The sequence below is a fragment of the Podarcis gaigeae genome (assembly GCF_964106915.1).
Source record: "Podarcis gaigeae genome assembly, chromosome: 10".
In the NCBI taxonomy this organism is placed as follows: domain Eukaryota; kingdom Metazoa; phylum Chordata; class Lepidosauria; order Squamata; family Lacertidae; genus Podarcis; species Podarcis gaigeae.
In genome coordinates, this window is record NC_139686.1 from 18587165 (window position 1) to 18609367 (window position 22203).

The following is a 22203-nucleotide window of genomic DNA, read 5'->3' on the forward strand; positions in this document are numbered from 1 at the left end:
CCATGCATTATTCTTTAAAACAGAGAGTACTTGAGTACTTACCACTAAAAAAGAAGCAGTTGCCTTAGCACACTGGCCATCACACCTTGGAAATCTGTCCTCTGATATAATTTGTCGTCGCAGAGGTGAGCATAGCCCCCCCCACCCCCAGTAATAAATTATGTATTTATTGCTGTCAAAACAATCAGTTTCCCCTGAAGAACTGCTCTAGTACTCTTTCAGAAGGAAGCAAACACTGTTTTGAAAGTCCTGCATTATATTTTTGCTTGGGTACCTTTCCACAAACTGTCCGAGTCACTATTTTAAAGCACAAGCGCTTGAGATGCTAGTGGTAGTCCTTCTGTGCTACAGTGTTCCTGTGCTGTTTGTGCCATCCCCCAAAAGAGCAATGGCCAACACAGAACTCCAAGCTCTTGAGATCAAAATGGTTTGTGGAAACAGCAGAGAGGAGGAGGGTGCTGCATCATGTGAGATCCTGAAGGACAGCCATGGAAGCCGCAGCAGAATGCTGCATATATCTGCTGAAGTAACATGGAAGCACATGGACGTTGTTGCTCATTGCTCTAATGTACAGAAACTCGTTATATGCTGTACAGTGGCTGTTGAAAGGGCACAAATGGTGATGATCACCACCACCATGACAGAAGACCATGAAATTATATCAACTATGAATAGATGAGTCATCCTGAGAAGAGTCAGATTGGCTGCCGATATCTGATGTGGAGAAATGGGCAACCTTGAGTTCGTCTTGTGCAATATTTAACAAGGTGGCAGAGATCAGTCCAATATTACTGACACAGGATGTTGTCTTATGCTGTGCTGTGGTTGGTGGGAATGCAGGACAGAGTCTTCTTGGTTGCACACTCACTGTGGAACGCCCTTCCCTCAGAAGGCTCATCAGATTCCTTCTTTATTATCCTTTTGCCAAGTGGTAAGGACCACCCTTTTCCTTCATGCCTTCAATATTGTTTGATCTTCTCCCATTGTTTGGTTTTTAAGCTGCTTGGTTTTGTTGTCAATTCTGTTCATGCTTTCTCTGCTACATGGTTATTTTATTTAATCACTTTTTTGGTGTTTCCTTTTATTGTTCTTTTTCTTTGTTGTATGCTGCTTTGAGCACCCTATTTTGAGTAAGAAACTAGCTCATAGATTGTTAATAAAATAATATCCTTTTAAAATAAGTATAAGTAGCACTGCCATTTCTAATGATGAAATGTTTTCCCAAAAGCGATTAAGGAATAAATTTCCACTACCAATTGTAGTTATATAGAAACAGTCCACATGAGGTTTCTTCAATACTTACTTTTCAAAGAAAGATAATCTCATATTAGATTTTATCCAGTTCACCCACTGCTTTGTATGCATCTTTGATAATTTTGAATCCAAAATCCTTTTATTTACTTTCAAAAAGTGTCTATGGCTAATGTGCAAAAAGCACTAAAATGTTAAAGAAGTTTAGCTGAGAAAATCTTTAGAATGAAAAAAGTGACTTCCATCTTTTTTCTGATGTCAGCATTGTTTCAATGGAAATGGGAGGTTATGGGTGAGGGAAGCAGCAGTTATCAGAATATGTTTCTAAAAGGGCTTAAATGCAAGATACAAAAACCTGTTTAATGATAGCTGTTCTCATACTGGTATATTTTACTGAGTGGAACTTGAAGGCACTATTTAGAGGATTCATTTTCAGATTTCAAAGAGGCTTAAAATATCTGGGGGGAAATTACTTGAAAATGAACTAAATAAAAAAGTCTACCAAGGGCTTTAGGATTCTCTGATACAATGCTAAACAAATCAAGTTACAATACCTAACAATGTTGCCTAGATAGCAACAGCAGTGACTATAATTACGCAGACCTGTTTTTCAGACTGTATCCTGGCTGATTCTTCTTGAGCTAACACCATTTCACGCTCTGCCGTTATTTGCACACTCTCCCTGAGTGCCTCTTCTAGCTCCTCAATTCGATCATCCTTCTTATGCAGACTGTCCTGGAAAATGATAGGAGACCAGATAAAGTAGCTTGGATTTAAAAAGCTGGCAAGCCATGTGCTACGTCAACCATAAGTTACTCTCCCGTGATGTAATTCCACAAGCACAAATCTTCGCATAGAGGAAGGGAGAAGTTGTAAGTGAAGGCAGAGTTGGAGAAGGTAAACATCACAGCAAAGGAGAAAGATAGCAAACCAAGAGATCAGTGCTAGAAGTGCCATTTGTGTAAAGAGCAGCTAGAGCAGTTGACAGATTATGTGCAAAAGATGCAGATTCACATGCAGCTCCATAGCAGGTTAGTACGCAGATGTTGTGGTATAGCAGCAAGCATTCAGAATCTCTTCTCAGGCACGCGCAACTTGACAGGCAAGGCATAGAAAACTGGAAGGAGTGCAACTTGCAGTTAGTGATTTGCTTGGAGACAAGAGCTCCTTTTATTCTATATGGAGAGTGATACAAAGCACCATCCGATTAAATCAACATGGCAAAGGGTCTATGCGAGATGGGAAGACGAAGGCCAGAGTGTCAAATAAGCAGTATTTGAAACATTAGGAACCGATTCTCTTCAGAATGAAATCTCTTACATATGTAAACCATGTTGTCATAGACCAAAATGCGACATCAGATGCTTATTTAATGTTTGAAACATCTAGTACAAAAACAAGAGATCTTTAGGCTATAGACTAGGAAATGTTTTTACACAAATATATGAATGTTGTCAGCTTCTGAAACTATAATTCAGACACAAACATGAGTTGCCACTGCTTGCTTGTTATCCAAGGAGTGTTTTAGGTTCAACTAAATGACAGAACATTGTCTTTTTTCCAGTTTCACACTACTTCAAGTATTGATCTCATCCACCATGAATGTATGATTATCAGGAAGGGTCTGCCAGGCTTCTCTGAAGTTCACAACTAGCATATCATATAGCAACTAATAAGCACTAAGAAATAAAGCAGCAGCAAGTTAGCATCCTCTAAGAATCCTCCCACGGTTTCTGATTTGTCATTTCAACTCTGAGGAATGGTGGTGCTGTGGTCTGGAAAGAGGACTGGTTTGGCACCATTCACGTTAATTGCTAAAATGATTTAAATGGTCATGATATTTGCAAGATATTGTATTCGTGAGGATGGTACACCTCAGAAAACTACTACAAGTTCTGCCAAATATACACAGTTCTCTCAGACTCTTTCTGTACAGAGAGGTTCTTGACTTATGAGAGAAGAACACAAGCCTTGTGTTGTGTTGTGTTGTGTTGTGTTGTGTTGTGTTGTGATGAGAGGACAGGAAAAACTTGATGTTTGCACTAATACACACATAGTGGAATAGAGAAAAAGGAGAAAGCAACATCATCTAACACAGGAAAAAATGTCCAGATGCTACTCAAGTGAACGTACCAACAAAGAAGATGATCTTCATACACTGGCTACTCCAGCATCAAGAACATTGTGCTTACTTTCTGTATCTTCTGAAGCAGTGTTGATCAAACCCTTCTAATGTTGTTACAGGTGCTTAGAGTTAGAATTACCCTACCCAGTCTGCAACAGACAGTCCTCGAAAATTATAGTGTGCAGTTCTAATTGCAGCAGACATGGAAAATACTCATTAGGTTGTCTATGTTATGTCAGAATCCAGACTGTCATATTCAGAATCTTCAGTGTTGTCTCCACTTCTACTCTATAGAAGAATGTGTGTCTGGTTAAAGCCGATCTGAGCAACTGCATAGAAGGAAGCATAGTATAATGGAGGTATAGCTGTGTTTTTCATCTGAGATAAGCAGCAAGCAGTTGCAATTCAAGTACATGTAGTAAGTTTCCCTATTCAAAAGTATTAACTCTGTGGGACATTCTAATTCTACTGAAAATCCAGAAAATGATCAAGTAGTGCAGCAATCAATTCCATCTTAATACTGTAATGTAATCAATATGGAAATGTAGCAATATATTTTGAATATTAATGTTACTCATATATTATCACTTAAATAAATATTCAATGAATCTGAAAAAGCTCAGCAAATGCAGATAGTAAACAAAACAGATGTGTATAGCAAAACAAGCAGCTATTAATAAATCATCATCAAGCAAAAGCCATTCCTGTGCCTAAGTTATAACTTGGTGATACATTATTTTTCCAGGATATGCCTTTTTGTAGGTGGGTGGGTGGGTAGAACATGAAATTTCCGCTAACTTCCAATTCCAAGACTGTTCCACACTGGCCTCTAACAAAGAGAAAGTTGTACAATGCATACTCATGATGCTGGAAGATGTTTTCTTAGTAACAAAGAGCACCTTGCTTAACAGAGCCTGAGAACGTGTCCCACTTTTGTTGCATCCTATTATTAAAAATGAAACCTATGCTTATTCAATGGTAGTGGCAATGTCAGTGGAGGAAGCTCCCACATTTTTTTTTCATAGAATTCAGATGCAACTCTGGATGAAAGACTAGTGATTTTAAAGTGCCAGATGCTATTCCTTGCAGCCAATAGACTATGTGGGAACAGAAGGAGTCAGTATGGTCATTTTGTGAACCCTAATTGGTATCTGGGTTTGGATTAAATGAAAATTAAAAGGCACATTATTAAGCACATTCAGAAGCTTGTTTTGTACTCAAAACCAGAGGGGGGCTATTGGAGTTTGCCTCATATTTATGATAAGCATTATGAGCTACTGATTCATATTAGGTGACATCTCATTCTAAATGCTACTGTCTACGTACCTACTAGAAGCCATGAGAAGGAAAAAAGAGAGGGGATCAGTTTTTTATCTGCCTGTTAGAGAAGCAAACTCTCATGTATAAAGCTCTTATAAGAGAACTAAAGATGGACAATATTATAAATCCATTTTAATTGGTTCATTTTTAGTCCAGGTAAATTGAGTTAATTGTCATTATTGCTGGTTTTATTCCTCCAATCCTCTTATTGTTCTTTCCAAATGTCAAGCTTCCATCATCAGAAACTCCTGTAAAAATGAACACTTTGATATTTGACTCGGAAGAGACAAACCACATGCCTATTACAGACAGCGCAGTAAGAGCTTGGAAGCTTGTTTATTTGGCTGGATTGCAGATGGCTAGTTTAAGAAAATAGGGATCATATTTTTAAGCACTACATAATGAATTATTAATTCCAGCCAAAACCACAAAAGCCAAAATTATTTAAAATTGGTGCTTCTGTGTACTAACCCCAAAACCGGCAATGGTTGCTTACAGTATATCTATTTCTCCCTGTGCTTACTTTTTTATTTAACTAATTAGCTCCCAGGAGAATAAAGGAAAACTAGTTGTGTTGGATAAGCTGACTGGATTCTTGCTGGAGAAGAGTGGGGACAGAATTTTAATGAAAATATTCTGAGTGAGCAACTTTTTAGCTCACCGTTGGAAGTGAACTTAGGCCTTACAAATCTCTTCCTCTGGGCCACCTTTCCCAAGGTCTAAGCTTTTGGACTAAAGACTGTGTGTCTTAAAGAGCCAACCCTGCAGACAAAAAATGGTTCACCTTTCTCTAGTGGCCTGCTCCCTGCATCTTTGGGGAGCATATGGAGCACTTGATTCTCTTACAAGTCAGGCTTAGGGGAGGGTCCTAACTCAGGTTCTAGGCAACCAGCCTCAGGTTCCATGGATTCTGAGCCACTAGCCTTAGATTCTGTTGGCGCTGAAATACCAGCATCAGGAGGCTGCTCCAATTCCCCAGGTGGTGGTACAGAGCCAGAGACTAAGCTGGCTCCTTCACTGAGCTTGAGGGCATGACAAATATCCCCCTAGTCACTGTAATAAATATGATTTTATGATTAACTGCATCCTTATGGGATTCAGAGCAAGCTGACTTGATGTTTTAAAATTACATATCTATATATATCTACATGCCCATACTCACACACACTAAACTACTGATATAATTAAACTGGACCTGCTACTAAATGGAGAAGAGACATGTCCAAAATAAGACCACCAAAGAGGACTTATTTCACCTTCAAGTGAATTGTTATATATTTGAGAAAACTGACATTTGAATGCCATTACATACATATGTAAAGCATATGGCCATTATTAGATTAATGCTGAAATGGAGCAGGACATTTAAAGCCACATCTCCACTTACTTTGCAAAGGCTTACAAGTAGCAACACTTAAAACTGACCTATAAATTATGTCCCTTGAATTCTTGGCAAGAGGCCCAATGAACACTGGGAATTTGTATAAGCTATGGATGATGGATGCACAAGTCCTGGTATAATGAGCAGTTCATCAGCCTTTCTTATATCTTCTACCTGTTCCACGTTAGCTTGCAACAGCTTCCCTAATGCTTGAGGAGTTATTTACACATGTACACACCAGAACCATGCCTCTTTCCCTTCCTGCCTCCCACAATCAGGCTCCAGATTGTATAGTGAATGTAATCTGTACAGGGCCTTGAGAAAGTGCACAGTCTCCCTTTCCCTGCACCCTCTCTCCATGTATCTCTGTTAACCAGAAGGTTGCTGGTTTGAGCCCACCCAGAAATGACTGTGGGCAGGATTCCTGCACTGAAGGAGGTTGGACTACATGACCCTCGGTCCCTTCCACCTCTACAATTCTATGATTCCATGTGGATAGTCCACTTTGAAATGAGAATCACTCTGTTACTACAAAACATGTTTCAAATTAATAAAACAGTAAATACATTTCATCTGCTAACCCCTCAGAGAACTTTGTTCAACTAAAATATGTTCATCAGAACACAGCTTCCATTGCAAATTAATTTGGTATTGCAGATGACTGTCACAATATGCCTACTTTATGCTGTGAAATATTCCGTGAGGAGTCACTTATGACAACATGGCACTGTGTCAGTGGCTTTACAGATGGAGGGAAATATGCAGTGAATAGGTGTGAAATTGAAGAAAATGATCTGTGCCCAAATAAACAGAAACGTAATTTTGTAACGCCAAGGATACTTACTGACACATGTGTGCTTCTCAGGTTTTCTTTACTGAACAAAAGTCCAAGTATCTCAAAACAATTAAGCAAGATCTTTAGAAGCACCGGAAGCCAGACTCTGTAGCCAACTTGAAATCGATGGCGAGTTTATAATGTTTTTCCAGTAACCTACGGCTGAAGCAAAGTCCTATTTGCTCACTTACCATAAAAGGGATCAAACTGTTGAAGCTTAATAGGCCACACACTTCCAGAATCTCAGAATGCTGTGAGGGTAAAGCTCCTCCTTTAATCACAAAGCAACTCCTTTATTAGGAATAAGTCTGAAAGCGAGGAAGCAACTGAGGCAGAAATCTCAAGGAAGATGGCCCTGTGTCAGACATACAGATTCACGTTACCTGCAATTGCTGGGAACTGTCATTAAGATTGTCTTCCCGCCGTCTAGCTTCTTCTAGCATCTGTGCACTCTTTTTCTTCTCCACTTGTTCTTTATGCTTCAGATTTGCTACCTTTTTATTCTGATCTTTAATTTGCCTGTAAAGGGGAAAGCAAGTATTCAAATGCTTGTGCAAATCTACATTTGAAAGCAGAAGTTATGAAATGCAGGGTAGAACAATTCTTCTGTATTTTCAGCAATGGCGTAGATTTGGCCAAGTTATTCACTGCAGCAACCCATTTTCAGTTAAGTGACCAAAGTCGACAAAATCTTATGAAATGAAATACTTCTGCACACAATAAATTAAACAATGGAGTTCTAGAACTGGCCCCAAGGCTGTGCTTGAGTTCAAAAACTGAATATGCACTATGGTGACTTTTTTTAAAGACAAGATGAGAACATATTAAGATGAAGCCTACGGTGTTAAGCATATCCAGGGCCGTCTTAAGCATATACGGCACCGTGGTGCAAAGATCCCTCCGGCGTCCCCCCCCCCCCCGTTTCCCAGAGTTGTTGACCCAGTGGCATAGCAAAGTTAGGTGGTACCCAGTGCAGATTTTTTTTGTCAACACCCCCCCACACACATTGAAATTATTAAAGTAGGAAAAATAAGAAACAGTTGCAAGTGTTATTTTCTGGTTTATTTACTTAACATTGTGAGAATAAGCACTTAAAACCCATTTTTCCTAACTTTGTTCTCTGCAAATTTTGAAATCACATCAACTCCCAGAATCGGTGGAGCTAGAATAAAACCCAGCCACCCCTCCAGCTGGACTCTGTCCATGGAACCAGTGAATGTGTGTGCTGCCTTCTTCCATTTCAGGGGGGTATGTGGGCTAGATGACCCTTGGGGTCCCTTCAGTCCTGCAATTCTAGGATTCTCTGTTGCCACAGGCAGAAAAAATGTCTCAGGCCAGACAAAATGTGTGGGCACCAATCCGAATGGCTTCATAAGAAGACAAGACACATTCATGGAGGGGATTGTTACCAATGGCTACCAGCCAGGATGGCTCTGCTCTGTGATGCTTCTGAATGACAGTTGCTGGGAACCGCAGGAAGGAAAAGGGCTGCTCCTGTGCTCAGATCCTGCTTGCAGGTTTCCCAAAAGGGGCATCTGGTTGGTCACTGTGAGAACAGGATGCTGGGCTAGATGGGCCACTGGCTTGATCCAGCAGCAGGCTTTTCTTGTGTATGTATGGTATTTGGGTTGCTATTTTCCCCTAAAAAGGCCTTAGCAGGGAAGGCGATGATGGCCACAGAACACAAAACCCTGAACTGACCAGGCGTATTCTGGTGTGGAGGGGTAGCCAGACAAGATAACTGTTTGCCCACTCTGTGCACAGCAGTGACCCAGTCGTTTATGGAACAACTATATATTTGAAGAAATTGTTTACATTTTTGTGGAAGGATATTGTTATTGTTTTGATTCTGTAAACCGCTTTGATTACCTTTATATTATGAAGTGGCCTGCAAATCTTTTGTTGTTGATGATAATAATACCACCACTAAATAAGCATGGTCAGATGTACATTTCAAGCTCAGTCCCTGCTGTAATTTTTAAGGTGCATGGAAATAAATGTTTTAGTGCTGTTTTACACTTAGATGTTGTCTCAAGAGCCTCAAGCTATTCTTCAACCCACAGAATTCATAGTGTTAAGGCAAAGGAGAATTCCTTGGTAGTGGGTAGTGTTGCAGGGTTTGCACATGCTCAGTGTCTCAAAGATGTTTCACCTTGGCATTGTTATTCAGAATCTATTTTTATATTATTGTTCCCACATGGGAGGCCCCAGGAATTGTGTTTAGTGGCCTTGACATCCAGTCTCTTGTGTAGGAATGTAAGAGGCTCCTCTTATGTGCTACACTCGGGCACTATGTGGCTCAACCACCGTGCAAAAGCTTTCTGAATGGCTCCCACCCCCAAGATGAAGAATGAGCAAAACAGAACAGTAGTCTGCAATTTAACAAACTGCTGTTTTAAGATAAGAGAGGCTTTAAAACTGTTAGCCAAAGAATGACTATTTAGTTATGTTGAATATTAGACATTTGGATACTCTTTGATTAGATAGTCTTTTGACCTTGTTTGCTCCAGTAGATGACCCAAAGAAGATTAGGCCATGCCTGCATCCCATCTGTTCTGCTAACAGATAACCTAAGAGGCCTTTTTGACATTTAAGAGGCTGAGGAGCGTTCTCTTTGCAAGTATGCCATCTATGGAAGAAAAGTGGAGGTGTAATGTCAGATTTATATCACACTCTTTTTCCACCTAAAAAAGACTCCTATGTGGCCAGAGAATCAATGTATCCCAATGTTTATATTTCAGTATATATGATCTAGATTAAGTAGTTTGCAACACACTCTCTCAGGGAGAATGGCCACCTTTAGAGGTTAGAGAGCAGGTTACGACTCAAATTCTGACTCATTGTTATAAGAGCTATTGTTTCGTACAGTCATACTCCATGTTATGGACGCTTCAGGTTATGTGTTTTTGGATTGCGGACTGTGGGAAACCTGGAAGTACCGGAATGGTTTACTTCCGGGTTTCACTGCTCGCGCATGCGCAGAAACACCAAATCACGCCGGCGCAGACACGGTGCTTCAGGATGTGAACGCTGCAGGTTGAGGACATGCCTCTGTCACGGATTACGTCTGCAACCCGAGGTTCCACTGTACTATTATTTCAATAGTTCACTGTTCTATGGTTTTACTTCTTTACAAAATGTGTATATATGTTAACTTGCAATATATTTTTATTTGCATTATTTTCCAGTTTAGACTTTTTAATGCACCACACCACTAATTTATTGTAATAGTAAATTAACTGCGACAAATAAAATGTGCTTAAAGATTCCTTTCCACAAATTAGACTTACTCTTGAATAGTTGTAAAGATCACAGGTAACACATCACCTCACATTTCAGGGCATATGCGGCTACACACTAACTGCTACAGTGCCCATTTCTATGGTAACATGTGAAGCAGGGAAATAGTGGGGGAGCAAACTCAGCTGAGTGGCCTGCAAAAGTGCTGTCCCTCTGAACAAGAAGCTTCTCTTCAGCTGATAAAACTACCTGTGCAGTCCCTCTCAACATTAGTGCCAGGGCTAAATGGCATTTTGGAATCATTCCTGTATCTTCTGGGAAGAACAGACAACAGTGTCTAAAGTATTAATTGGATGTTTTTCATAAATACAATATTTATGTTAAAAGAAATTAAAACAGGGATTTTTAAAGGCAACCCCCCCTAAAGTAAATAAGAAGCAATCCCATCCTGCGATGTCATTTAAAGAGAAGATGAATTCTTCTCATCATTTATGCCTCAGACACAATTCAACAGCTAAAAAAAAATCATTATGCTTTTGAAAGGAGTTAATGTAGCACTGTTAAAACGAACGCTAGCAAGTTCAAACAGTCCATTAGGAGTTCTGTTTGCGAGCTTCTTGCCACAAGTCCTCGTCATTTTCTTACACTGCTCTTCACTTTTCCATGGCATTTATAAGACAAGGCAACCAATGCCAATGAAAACAGTGCTTGTTGCTAGAAGTCATGAAAATATAACTACCCTGTTGTATGTATGCCAGCAAGAAGCCCCAAATGGGTTTTCAGAGAGGGGTGGGTGGATTTTATATCCTGAAACCAGGAAACCCAGGTTTTAAAAACAAATTCCATGTACAGATAAGTATAGAGGAAGGGGAAGGGAAGTAGAATTGAAAATTAAGATGGGTGGATAGGAGAAGTCAACTTTGTACCTAACCATTAAAATAGGTCTCAAGAGAGTTCAAAGGTGTAGGTAAGATCAAGAAGCAGATTAATTCTTGCCACTTTACCCAGTACTTATTTTCTCATTATTTCAATCTCATCAGTATTTTGCAAACTTCACAGAATTATGTCATCTTCTAAACTTACTAGAGTTTCTGTGTCTATACATCTTCATCTGAAAAGTTTCATGGGGGATACCTAATCAGATCCTATACCTTCCCCCCAGCACCTACTCTCTACAGTAATCAGGAATTTGCAACTCCCCACTTCCCCTTTTAATGATTCTAGAACGGTTACAATCTATCCTTTGGAAAACCCTGATTCCTAACTATTTTTCCAAAATTAGACAAATTGTTTCTGTCCCTTCCTCCATATTCTTTCCAAAAATGTACTGAACTTCTTTTAGGAGGCCTGCCATTTGAGAAACACAGACTGCATCTACGTGTAGTTTATTTTTAAAGAATTATTTTGAATTCTTTTTTTAGAAGCGTTAGTAGTAGACTCCTTGAAATTCATGGACATCAAATATGGACATTAAAAAGCATTACTAGTAAAACATATCAAGCACTGAAGGACCACTGGGGAATATATAAGGAAATCATTCCCTTGGTAATTTTTATTGTAATTATGAGTGGGTCACTCAGTATTGGGTCAGTTCCTACTTCAAGAAGGAAAGGCTAAAATCCTCTTCCTCGAAGGTGAAGGTTCCAACCCATCTCCAGGCTCGATAAGCAATTAAACATTCAGGTAGGTAGCCGTGTTGGTCTGATGCAATAAAAATAAATAAATAAATTGTCCAGTAGCACCTTAGAGACCAACTAAGTTGTTCTCGGTATAAGCTTTCGTGTGCATGCACACTTCTTCAGATACACTTCTTCGTGTATCTGACGAAGTGTACATGCACACGAAAGCCCATACCCAGAATAACTTAGCTGGTCTCTAAGGTGCTACTGGACAATTTTTTAAGCAAGTAAACAGTGAGAAATCACAACCAAAAACCTGTGTAAGAGTTGTCCTAAATCCAGCAAAAGCAATTAAGAAAGCTAGGTTGAATTTCTATCAAAGCAACACAACAGAGTAGAGTCCAGTTTTTTCAGTGTTAAACAGTGTGGAAAAGACTCCATTTCCACTCTTAACAAAGATGTGAATCAGTGTGCAGGAAGAGCAGAACAGTCTCTCCCTATAAGAAATTCATCAAGCAAAAAATTATTTAGGCATTTCCCTGAACATGCAAAGCCTCCAAATATGGATGGGGACAGGGAGGTGCACACAAACTGCACCTCAAACATCTTGACACATCATGCTCTCCCTCTCCCGCCCCTCCCCATGTTGTGTGTGTCTGCAGTGGGGCTTGTTCACGCTTCTCTGTGTGACTGTGCTCAAGAGAATGCAAGCAGAAGTCTCCCACAGACCTTCACTATGCAGTCATAGGCTGAGAGGGGCATGATGTGTTGGGTGGGAGAGTGGTTTGTATATGTGCCCCTGCGCACAGTTTGAATCCTTGTTCACTAGAGCACACCTCCTCACTGTTCAAATGGCAGTAGGCCAGTCATTGTTGGAGTCTCTAACACAGAAAATCTGAGGGGGACAATGAATCCCTTACAGTCACATACTTTGCCGGTGACTGACCCCATGTAAGCCTGGAAGACTTTTCTAATGCCTTGTGAAAGGTATTAACTTGTGGCTGCATCACACATTTCTTTAGTGGAGAGAAAACTACAGAGGCACTTGTGCCCCTGAGTGAGCTAGACTCTTATCTGTTGCTACAAAGAGCAATACAATTTCTCTGCTGACGGGTTAGAGTACTTGTGCAACTTCTTCTTTTAATAATGCCTAAAGATAGCAAATGGGCCCAAATGCTGGCAAATGCTCCTCTTGCATTAGTGGCACAGAGATCGATAACAGGAACCCAAGTTCCTGAAGGTCTGAAGGCAGACGAGGTCACCACCTTGTGGAAGCCAAGCAGGTCTGGGTCGAGTTACTGCCTGGATGATGACCTCTTGGGAACCACACATACATCAACTTGGATTCCATGATGGAAGGAAAGTGAGATTGAAATGCGAGAAAATAAATAAAATGAAATAAATAAATAAGTAAGTGCTATTCACTGGAACTCATTTTGGTTTAGTTTTGGTAAACCATAAAACACATACATGGTTTATAGTGGGGTAGGGGGACTCTATAAGCTATATAATGACTGTCTACTTCGTCACTAATAGGTGCACATAAATCATTTGTTATTAGTCTTCTTTTTTTTAAACACCCTCTGGAGGCTATATTTGCTGGAATAATCTGATGCACATAAATTAAGTTTGAATAATAACCTCAATTATCTTTCTAATGATGTCACACTGGATAATTTGTTTACTTTGGGATATGTTAACATGACGATATATTGTAATTTAAACATTTTACATAATGGTAAATGAAAACACTGTGCTCCATCAATTTCCCTAAAAAACAACCTCTCCTGTCCCTAAATAATTTCCCATGTGGCGCTTTCAAAAGCATTGTGAGCAGTCAACAACACAGGGAGAGAATGAATGTGCATACATGTGCTGAACCCTACAATATCTGAAAATTATTTTAAAATAATAGTACAAATATTATACTCATTTGGGCACATAAAGAATGTGAAATCTACTCTGTATACTGTACTACTGCACTGTAGATTGAACTATTGTATTGCATTGTATGTGGCCATCCTTGAAGACAGTCTAGAAGCTGCAGCTAGCGCAGGATGCCCCTGCCAGACTAGAATTGCAATGGTTGCTCGTTTGCTGTTTGGTCTAATTTAAGGTGTTAACTTTAGCGTGTAAAACAATAAATGACTTTGAGCTGAATACTTTTATAGCTGCTTGGTTGAACCCTATGTTCTGTGTGGAAGGTCCTTTTTGTGGGTGTGTTGATGTGCATAACCTGATACATAGTGACCCAGGATAGGGCCTTCTCTGTGACACTGCCCCAGGTACAGAACATCCTTCCTCTGGAGATACGACAATGTTCCTCACTGATGCTGCTGATTATTATTACTATTATTACAATTTAGTACCTACCCTTCACTCTAAAGTCCCGGGGTGAGTTACAACATTTAAAACACAACATTAACTTAAAAGACAATATTGCACAATGTTAAAAACAGTGTAAAACAACTTATTAAAATAAGGTGGGTCCTACAAATATACATCTCAAGTGTCAAAAGCCAGGTTAATGATGACTTGAAAAAGACTTAAACATCTCTTTGTAATGGGTGAGTGTTGTAGGTTGAATGTTTAATTTTAAACCACTGCTGAACTGTTTGGAAAGTCTAGAAAGATAGAAATAAAATTCATATTGTCCCAAGATGAGTGTTCTAAAATGTTTGGGATATACGGGTGGAATTTGAGGTTGTCCTATGCTACTAACCTTTTGGATGGAATTTGAAGACTGCATAAGCATGCATCTAAGTATGTCCTATATCTGGCTGATTCATGCAATATTTGGAAGGCCACCCAATACAGACATATAAGGCAATTAATATCATGTTATAAGCTGATTGAAGAGAAAAGCAGTTATGGTACTCTATATATTCACAACCCCTGCTTTTGGTCTTGCTTGTATGTTTAATTTGTTATTATTTCCAGAGGGGGCTCAGTCAACCCCTACCATTACATATTTTAAAAATAGTTTGAGGCAGAGTGAAGAAATAGAGGATATATAAGAGAAGGTATGGGCTATATACAATAATCTTATCATTGATTTTTACTTTATATGATTGAAGACTTTAATAAACTGTTGGCAACAAGGGCATGTACTGAAACAAATTGACATACCTATGTTCTTAGAGTTGACAAATTTAAATGTAGTTGTGGAAATGCCTCCAAGTGTGAATCTGGGGCCTGTTTCAGACATTTAGAGGGAAGTCTTTGGATGGGAGGAGGAATGGGGGCTCATTTTCCTTCTCCTAAAGAAACATAGGGCAGTATTCACTCAGGGTGAGCCCACTGAAATTAATGAACATGACTAAAGTCAGTCCATTAATTTCAATAGGCTTACTATCACCCATGGGATGCAGGCATCACAAAGAATTTCATAAACATGGCCATCTGATTTGTGCAAGTCTTCTCCCTAAATAATAGGATGGTGGGGTATGATGATATATTGATGTTATGGCAGAATGACAAAGAGGTCATATTATACTCACTGGTCTTGTTACCAATATGGTGGAGGGGAAAACTGTGAAGGCTCTTTTGCCCCTGAGCTTTTGAGCAGTTACATACCTACCTACCTACATACGTACATACATACATCAAAGAGACTTTGCTCTTTGCCAAAATATTTTGAATTATTACTTTCCAAGTGTTTAGTATGCTAGGTGACATGTGCCTGAGTAGCTTGAGTTGAGGCATCAGTCATGGCAAGACCCATACCTCCTTGAAAATGTGCAGAAAATTTGGGGCCAATTTCCAATTTGATGACCCACTTATGAAGCAGTTGAATTTGAGAATAGCACAGAACCAGAATATTCAAACCTTGTGAAAAAATTGTGCATATGTGCATTTGCACATGCATGCAAGACTGCTTACTTGGCCAGTTAGCTGCAAGACAATTACTGTATTTTTCGCTCTATAACATGCACCCAACCATAACATGCACGTAGTTTTTAGAGGAGGAAAATCCGTAGGCATGCCACCCGTAGGCATTCCCTCCATAACACGCACAGACATTTCCCCTTACTTTTTAGGAGGAAAAAAGTGAGTGTTATGGTGCAAAAAATACGGTATTTCATTATAAACTCAGCATGGTAAGTTTATTAGTGTTGCACTGAGACCATTTCTGCAATATGAACAAAAAATCAAAATATTTAAAAGGACTTTGGCTTTCAAATGTGCTGATTATCAGTAGGCCAGTACAGTAGCTGTCCTTAAGATATAATAAGTTACTCTAATTCTGCTATATGCATTTCAGACTTAGAAACTGCAACTATTTGTACTTAGAAAAACCAGCTGAACATTTTTTCTCTGGAGAATAGAGATGACTTTTAAAATTAGAGCCTTTACACCATTTCCTTTTTTATAAAACTCTTTGACAATTATACCATTTCATTGCAAACTTCTGGCACATGCCTTTAGGGCGAACATATGTTCAGTATTGCTCATGTCTAGCTGGTGAAATGCGATAAGATCTCTTTCCTGCTGGCTTCTTACCCAACTAGAAATTAAAGCACTGTTTTGCTTGGATTTTTTTTTTTTTTAATTATCCTTTATGGTCTTTTGCTCCAAACTATTTCAGACCTGACTGGAAACATACCTGGCTAGAAGAACACTGGGATTTGCCAGCCCTGTCTTCCATGTTTCACCATCTTCCCCCATATGGCATTAATAAAGCCACATGCTAAATTTTCTGGGGTTCTATGGCACACTCAGGATATGAATTACTGTAACAATGTGTTTTTAATTTTTCTCCCACTAGAGGCGATGAAATCAGGTAGTGTTACTGTTATTCTTGCTTCCCAAGTTTATCCTCCTCTATATATGGGTAAGTGGAGTTATTACCAGTGGGGATGCTGATCAATAGCTCAACACAGGCTTTTGTTGTAAGTTTGGTTATACAAATATTTTTGGAACTTTAATAACTTCCTTTTGATTATTCTTGCAACTTCCAAAAAAGAAACATGTGTAACTTTGGCATAACAACCAGAGTGCTCTTTCTGACAACAGCACAGCACACCATAATATCCTAAATTAGAAATGCATCCCACAAACTCAAAATTTTGCAAGTTTTCAAACATACATAAAACAAATATGCACAAGTTCAAAACTAGCCTCTAAATGGTATACTTCCCCCTCAAAGCAGCCATCTATATTTGCATAAGCATTGAAAACAATGTCCCATACAATCCTTATTTGAAAAATATGTGTACTGATCAGCTAATTTATTACTCTCATCCAATGGGATTATTTTGCAAACAGCCACAACCCGTAAGTATAGGGCAGATTTAAAACTTCTCATCAAAGACATAAAACACACACAATGATTAAGACGCACGACCAAAGCTCCTGGGTCTTCCAATAGTAGGCCATTCAACTGATTTTCCTATTACAAAGAGAAGTACCACTCAGGACTCTCTTATTTTCAGGTACTGGCTCAAAATGATAAAATTGACTAAAGTTTTAATGTCAGGTCAAAATGTCTGCCCGTGCACACAGATAAATCAATAAGGTGTAGAACAAGTGAATTCTTGAAAGATGTGGCAACACACAGACAGTATGGATTCAAGATGGCCCATAGCCACTGTTGATACAATGTACTCACGCCTCATTGGCCTCTCCCTCACCAGGCAGAAGATGGAGAATCTGAATTTGGATGAGGTGACACAGAGACCACAATGCAGATACTCAGCGCAGGACTGGACGAAGCCAGCCAATGTGCTGACTGTCCCACTCTCCCCTGCTCATCATTTTGATAAGAATTTGCTAATGTCTGAACAAACAACAGTAACTACTGCCAGCATATCCAAGTTTTGTGCTATAAACTACTCTGTAGTCCAGCTCTCCTATATAGAGTAAGATATTTCTGATCCCATCTTCTAGAGAAGAAAATTGGGTTTCAGTGTTTCACTACCTCAGCTGTAGATAAAACAAAAAAATTCCTTCCAGTAGCACCTTAAAGACCAACTAAGTTAGTTCTTGGTATGAGCTTTCGTGTGCATGATGAGCCTGTCGTTAAGAGTCGTCAACAGGCTCATCACAGCTATCTGCCAATCACCCATTCCCACCACCCTTCTGAGTAATACCCCTCCCCACCTTCTCACTATATAGAAGGGTCTGGAAACTTCTGTTTCAGTGTATCTGAAGAAGTGTGCATGCACACGAAAGCTCATACCAAGAACTAACTTAGTTGGTCTTTAAGGTGCTACTGGAAGGAATTTTTTTGTTTTGACTATGGCCGACCAACACGGCTACCTATCTGTAACTCAGCTGTAGATGTACCTCTCTAATAAAATTCTTAAATTAATATATACTGACCTTGAAGTGAGGCTGAACCAAGCAGCAAATCCAGGGTAGGAAATGTGAAAGAGAAAGTTAGAGAAAAGGTTAATGATGATACACTCCAAAGTTAAGACATCGAGAAAAGTGACAAAGGAGCAGCACAGCATCAGAAAGCAAGACAAGAAAGAAAGGCAAGGCTTTTTCAACCAAAATCCTCCATTCTGGTAAACTTCCCAGCAACAAAAAGAATTATTTACAATTTTTTATTTATTCAATTTCTATGCTGCCCTATACCCAAAGGTCTCAGGGCGGTTCAAACCACCCAATTAGATTACACCATTCAACACATAAGGAGTGCTTCAGAAAATGCCTTCTTTTTGATTATTTTGTTTCCTTTCTTGGAGCAATAGTGTAAAGACAACTCCAAAGTTTGCAGGGATCAAACTGGAAAGCAACTGTCTACTGCTTGAGAGAATATTTTCTGGAACATAGATGTTAGCAAGATGACAGTTCTGGGAAATCAGACAACTTTCTTCAGGCTGCCTCCCTCTCAGATTTAAAATTTATTCCAAGAAAATATCTTAATTTATCTCAACAAGAAGGCCAAAATTAAGCAAATCAATAAACCACAAGCCTTCATGTGTTGCTCATAAAACTTTAAGAAAATCCAGGAACTACTTATGATTTTGTATGAACTCTTTAAACACCTAAGAACATTTTCAAGCTTGCTGTCAAGTCAGCTATATTTTAAGTCTATATAATGAGGTGCAATCTAAAAAACAATAATGAACATGCTACTTCTAGTCAGTTCCCTCCAACACTATGGACTGGGAGGCATGCTAAAGACTACCTGTTGGAGGTTACTGCAGAGCCATGGGCCTCAGGAGTTCATTATTGCCTTTTTTGCTTTAATTCTAACACCCTGTTTTCAGAGTTATCTATGGTCAATTTCACTGATAAATATGAGATTGACAGACAGAATCAAAGCAGCATTATTCTTCATCTTCTTGATTTAGCAAGTTGCAAAGAAAGTTTTGTGTTGTTTTTACAAGCTAAAATTATGGCTATTTAGGACAAGCATTCAACCCAGATCATGCTCTTCCTCATCAGGAACAATACACTGTTCCTCCTCTCCAAGACAATCATGCATGTGAGAAACAGATCACTAAATAACATATAAATGTTCAAGAAACAGTCGTGGTAACCTATGAACTGGCTCTATCTTAAATGTACTCTAGGAATGCAGTACAAATATTCGGATCCAGAAGTGACCACCAGAATTTTGACTTACTAGCAAAAATATGTCTTGAGTAAAAGTTAAATTCTTATTTGCTCTCTTACTCAGTTTTACTCAAGAGCTTCCTGCTACATATAACTGTAAGCCAGTTTAAGGCTACTTTAAAAAGGTTATATCCAAAACCATCAGGTTGATTTGGGTGTAATGCACATTTTTTCCAAATCGATGCACTGCCTCATTTCAAAGTCATTTCAATGGATTAAATATACCAACTATACAAATTGCTAAAAACTGAAGACTGCCACTTCAAAAGAAATGTGATTAGAAACATAGTGGATCTGATACTTGACAGACCACCACTAATGATGCCAGTCAATTCAGCTAAAAAGTTACCTGCTGCTCTGAAAGTTAACTTTCAAATGCAAGTTGTCATCTTTAGATACATTTACAACAAGAAAACAGATTTTAAAACAGCTGTGTTTCAAAAAAAGTTAGCAGCTTAGAACCTACTGATTTTGGGTCAGTATTACACTGCAGCTACTTACTATTTACTCTAATATCTCAGAGGGATTGGGGTAGGGAAAGTATAGAAGTCAGGAAAGGACAATGAAACGTCTACTTCAGATTATTTACGACCAAATTTATTTTTCCACTGTAGAAATGTCCTTTTTTCATTTGCCAACATCAAGGACAGGGCCAGAAATGACTGGTGAGATGTGCTTTATTCAGTTAAATGTCAAAGACCTCAGAGAGAAAAAATAAACATTACCTAGTTTGTTTTCTACAAGACTTTGTATTGATACCAATTTAATACTGGGCAACAAAAATATAGCAGGCACTGGAAGCTTGTGACCTGGCAGTTCATCAACTAGCCAAAAACCCTGCTGGTTGCTTTATACATTTAGAACATGCCTAGAATTGCAGAGCAGCTTGGAAACACTCTGTTTAAATGTACAACATCCTTTAAAAAACCTACATCAGTGAAATTGACTTAAATACAAAACAGCAAGCAACTTCGCCAAACAAAGCAGGCCTGAGCAAGCAAGATCAGTTAGAATGAGGCAACTCAAATTACAAAATAATGCAACCATTATTGCAAGCAACGTTTTCCTCCAAGCACACATGCTACCCGCATTCCTTACAACATTGAGAAGCAGCCTCCAAACTTTAAGTGTATACCTTTGATACAATGTGTTACAAAATTGAAGGAAAATGGTACATAGGGTGAAGTGATGCATTTCTAAATAAAGTTTGAGCAAAGTTCAATAATTTCAGGTCATTTCACTACTTCAATATGAGCTAAGCATATGGCTTAAAGATGACACAATCCTCAAACTAGCATTTTTAAAATTCTGTTTATTTGGGGAAAGTCTTCCCTCCAGTCCCCTCCCTGGCTATTTAAGTCAGTGTGCTTAAGACAGGCAGTCTTCACTGGATTCCCTGATCAGAACATCACTGGAGCTGCAATTGCAGTTTGTCACAGTTACATGGGCAGAGTCAGTATTGGGTCCATCTCAAGTGGCGGATGAGGGTTGGATTCTTAGACCAGTTGGGCAGGAGTTTGGGTATCCCCCAAGGGAGCCTGGGGGGTGCTTCCTGTCCAAATACCCAAAAGGGGCAGAAAGGCCTTAGTATCCTTACTAGTGATCGGGGGACGGAGGGTCTCTGGATATGAAGCATGTGAATAGGTGACCCGCGACAGTGGCCAAACCCTACTTCTTATCCATAAACCAGCAGGCAGGCTGGTGGATTACAAGATACATATACAATACCTATGCCCAAACCTGCATAAATCTGTAATCAATAAAGTTGTGGCCTTATCTTATCCCAGCACTGGTGCCTTGTGTCTTATTTTAGATCTTAACTGCCTGTTCACCCTCCACCCCTCATGGCTTCACTTGCACCCGGGCCCGCAACTAGTTATAAACAGCTTATTAAGGAAAGGTGAATGATGGGCACCCTGAAGAGAATGAAAAGTACGCTCATACAGGCTTATGTGCCTGCATTTGTGTAGGGATCAGTATCAAAGGCCCTGTTCTCTGAGCTGCCAGCAAGAGCTGTTGGGTTAACAGGGCTCGCTCAGTGGTGACCCCATACCCCATGAAGAGACACAGGGTATTATCACGACTATGTGTTTTTATTTTAATTAGAATAAAACCCTATAATTCTTTTAATTAGAATAAAACTCTATAAAATATATTTTTTATTTTAGTTCCTGTTCAGTTGGATTGTGCTGTACTAGAAAATATATATATAAATGGAGCCGTAAACCATCTTATGGGGCAGCGTGCCTCCAAAGACAAATTAAATAAATATTTAAATAAATAAGCAAGATGTTTCAGAGTTGTGTGTTATCTTTCAGTTTTCTCATTCTAATTTAAAAACACACAAAACAGGTTTTATATAGGTTTGAAAGCACAATTGAGCCAAACAGCTTGAAACTGAAATGGTCTGAAAGTAATGGAGCTATAGTGAAGGAATTCACAGAAATACAACCACCAAAAGAAGAGGAGGTCAAAACACAAGTCATTCAAAAATGCTGATAATATGATACCAGCAGAACTAGTGCTCTAAGTTGTATTCCAGGGTCTAAAAATGTTGCAAAAATCCAATTAATGTGGCACATTGGCAGACATACACACACTGACTACAGCAAACCCCAGCAGAAATTGCAGCCAGTTAGCAGAAAGCAGCATTCCGCCAGCAAGAAACAATAGCCTTGTAAGAAACTCACTTTCCTAAAAAGTCCCATACAAAACCCCCTACAGGCTGGGGTGGAGAGACAGACACCTGGTAGGGGGAGCATATTCTGTGCGAAGCGTGCCTTCTGAGAAAAGGCATGGCCAAAAAACCACAGGCACAAAACAACCCAAGGGAACCAGGAAAGACAGAGAGGGAGAACACAAA

General features: G+C 39.3%; 1 protein-coding gene across 26 annotated transcripts in view; it reads right to left on the minus strand.

Moving 5' to 3' along the window:
• Positions 1–22203, minus strand: part of ERC1 (ELKS/RAB6-interacting/CAST family member 1) — a 168809-nt gene that overhangs the window by 83705 nt on the left and 62901 nt on the right. For 22 of the 26 annotated variants that reach the window (XR_014555565.1, XR_014555566.1, XR_014555567.1 and 19 more), the window contains 2 exons: positions 7296–7431; positions 1855–1986 (listed from right to left, as the gene is read on the minus strand). Coding sequence is in view for 23 of the 26 variants with exons in the window: in XM_083700024.1 (XP_083556150.1) it covers positions 1855–1986; positions 7296–7431 (268 nt within the window). In the remaining 3 variants the exon portion in view is untranslated. The remainder of the gene's footprint in view (positions 1–1854; positions 1987–7295; positions 7432–22203) is intronic. The other 4 variants (XM_083700027.1, XM_083700035.1, XM_083700037.1 and 1 more) reach the window with 1 other exon arrangement.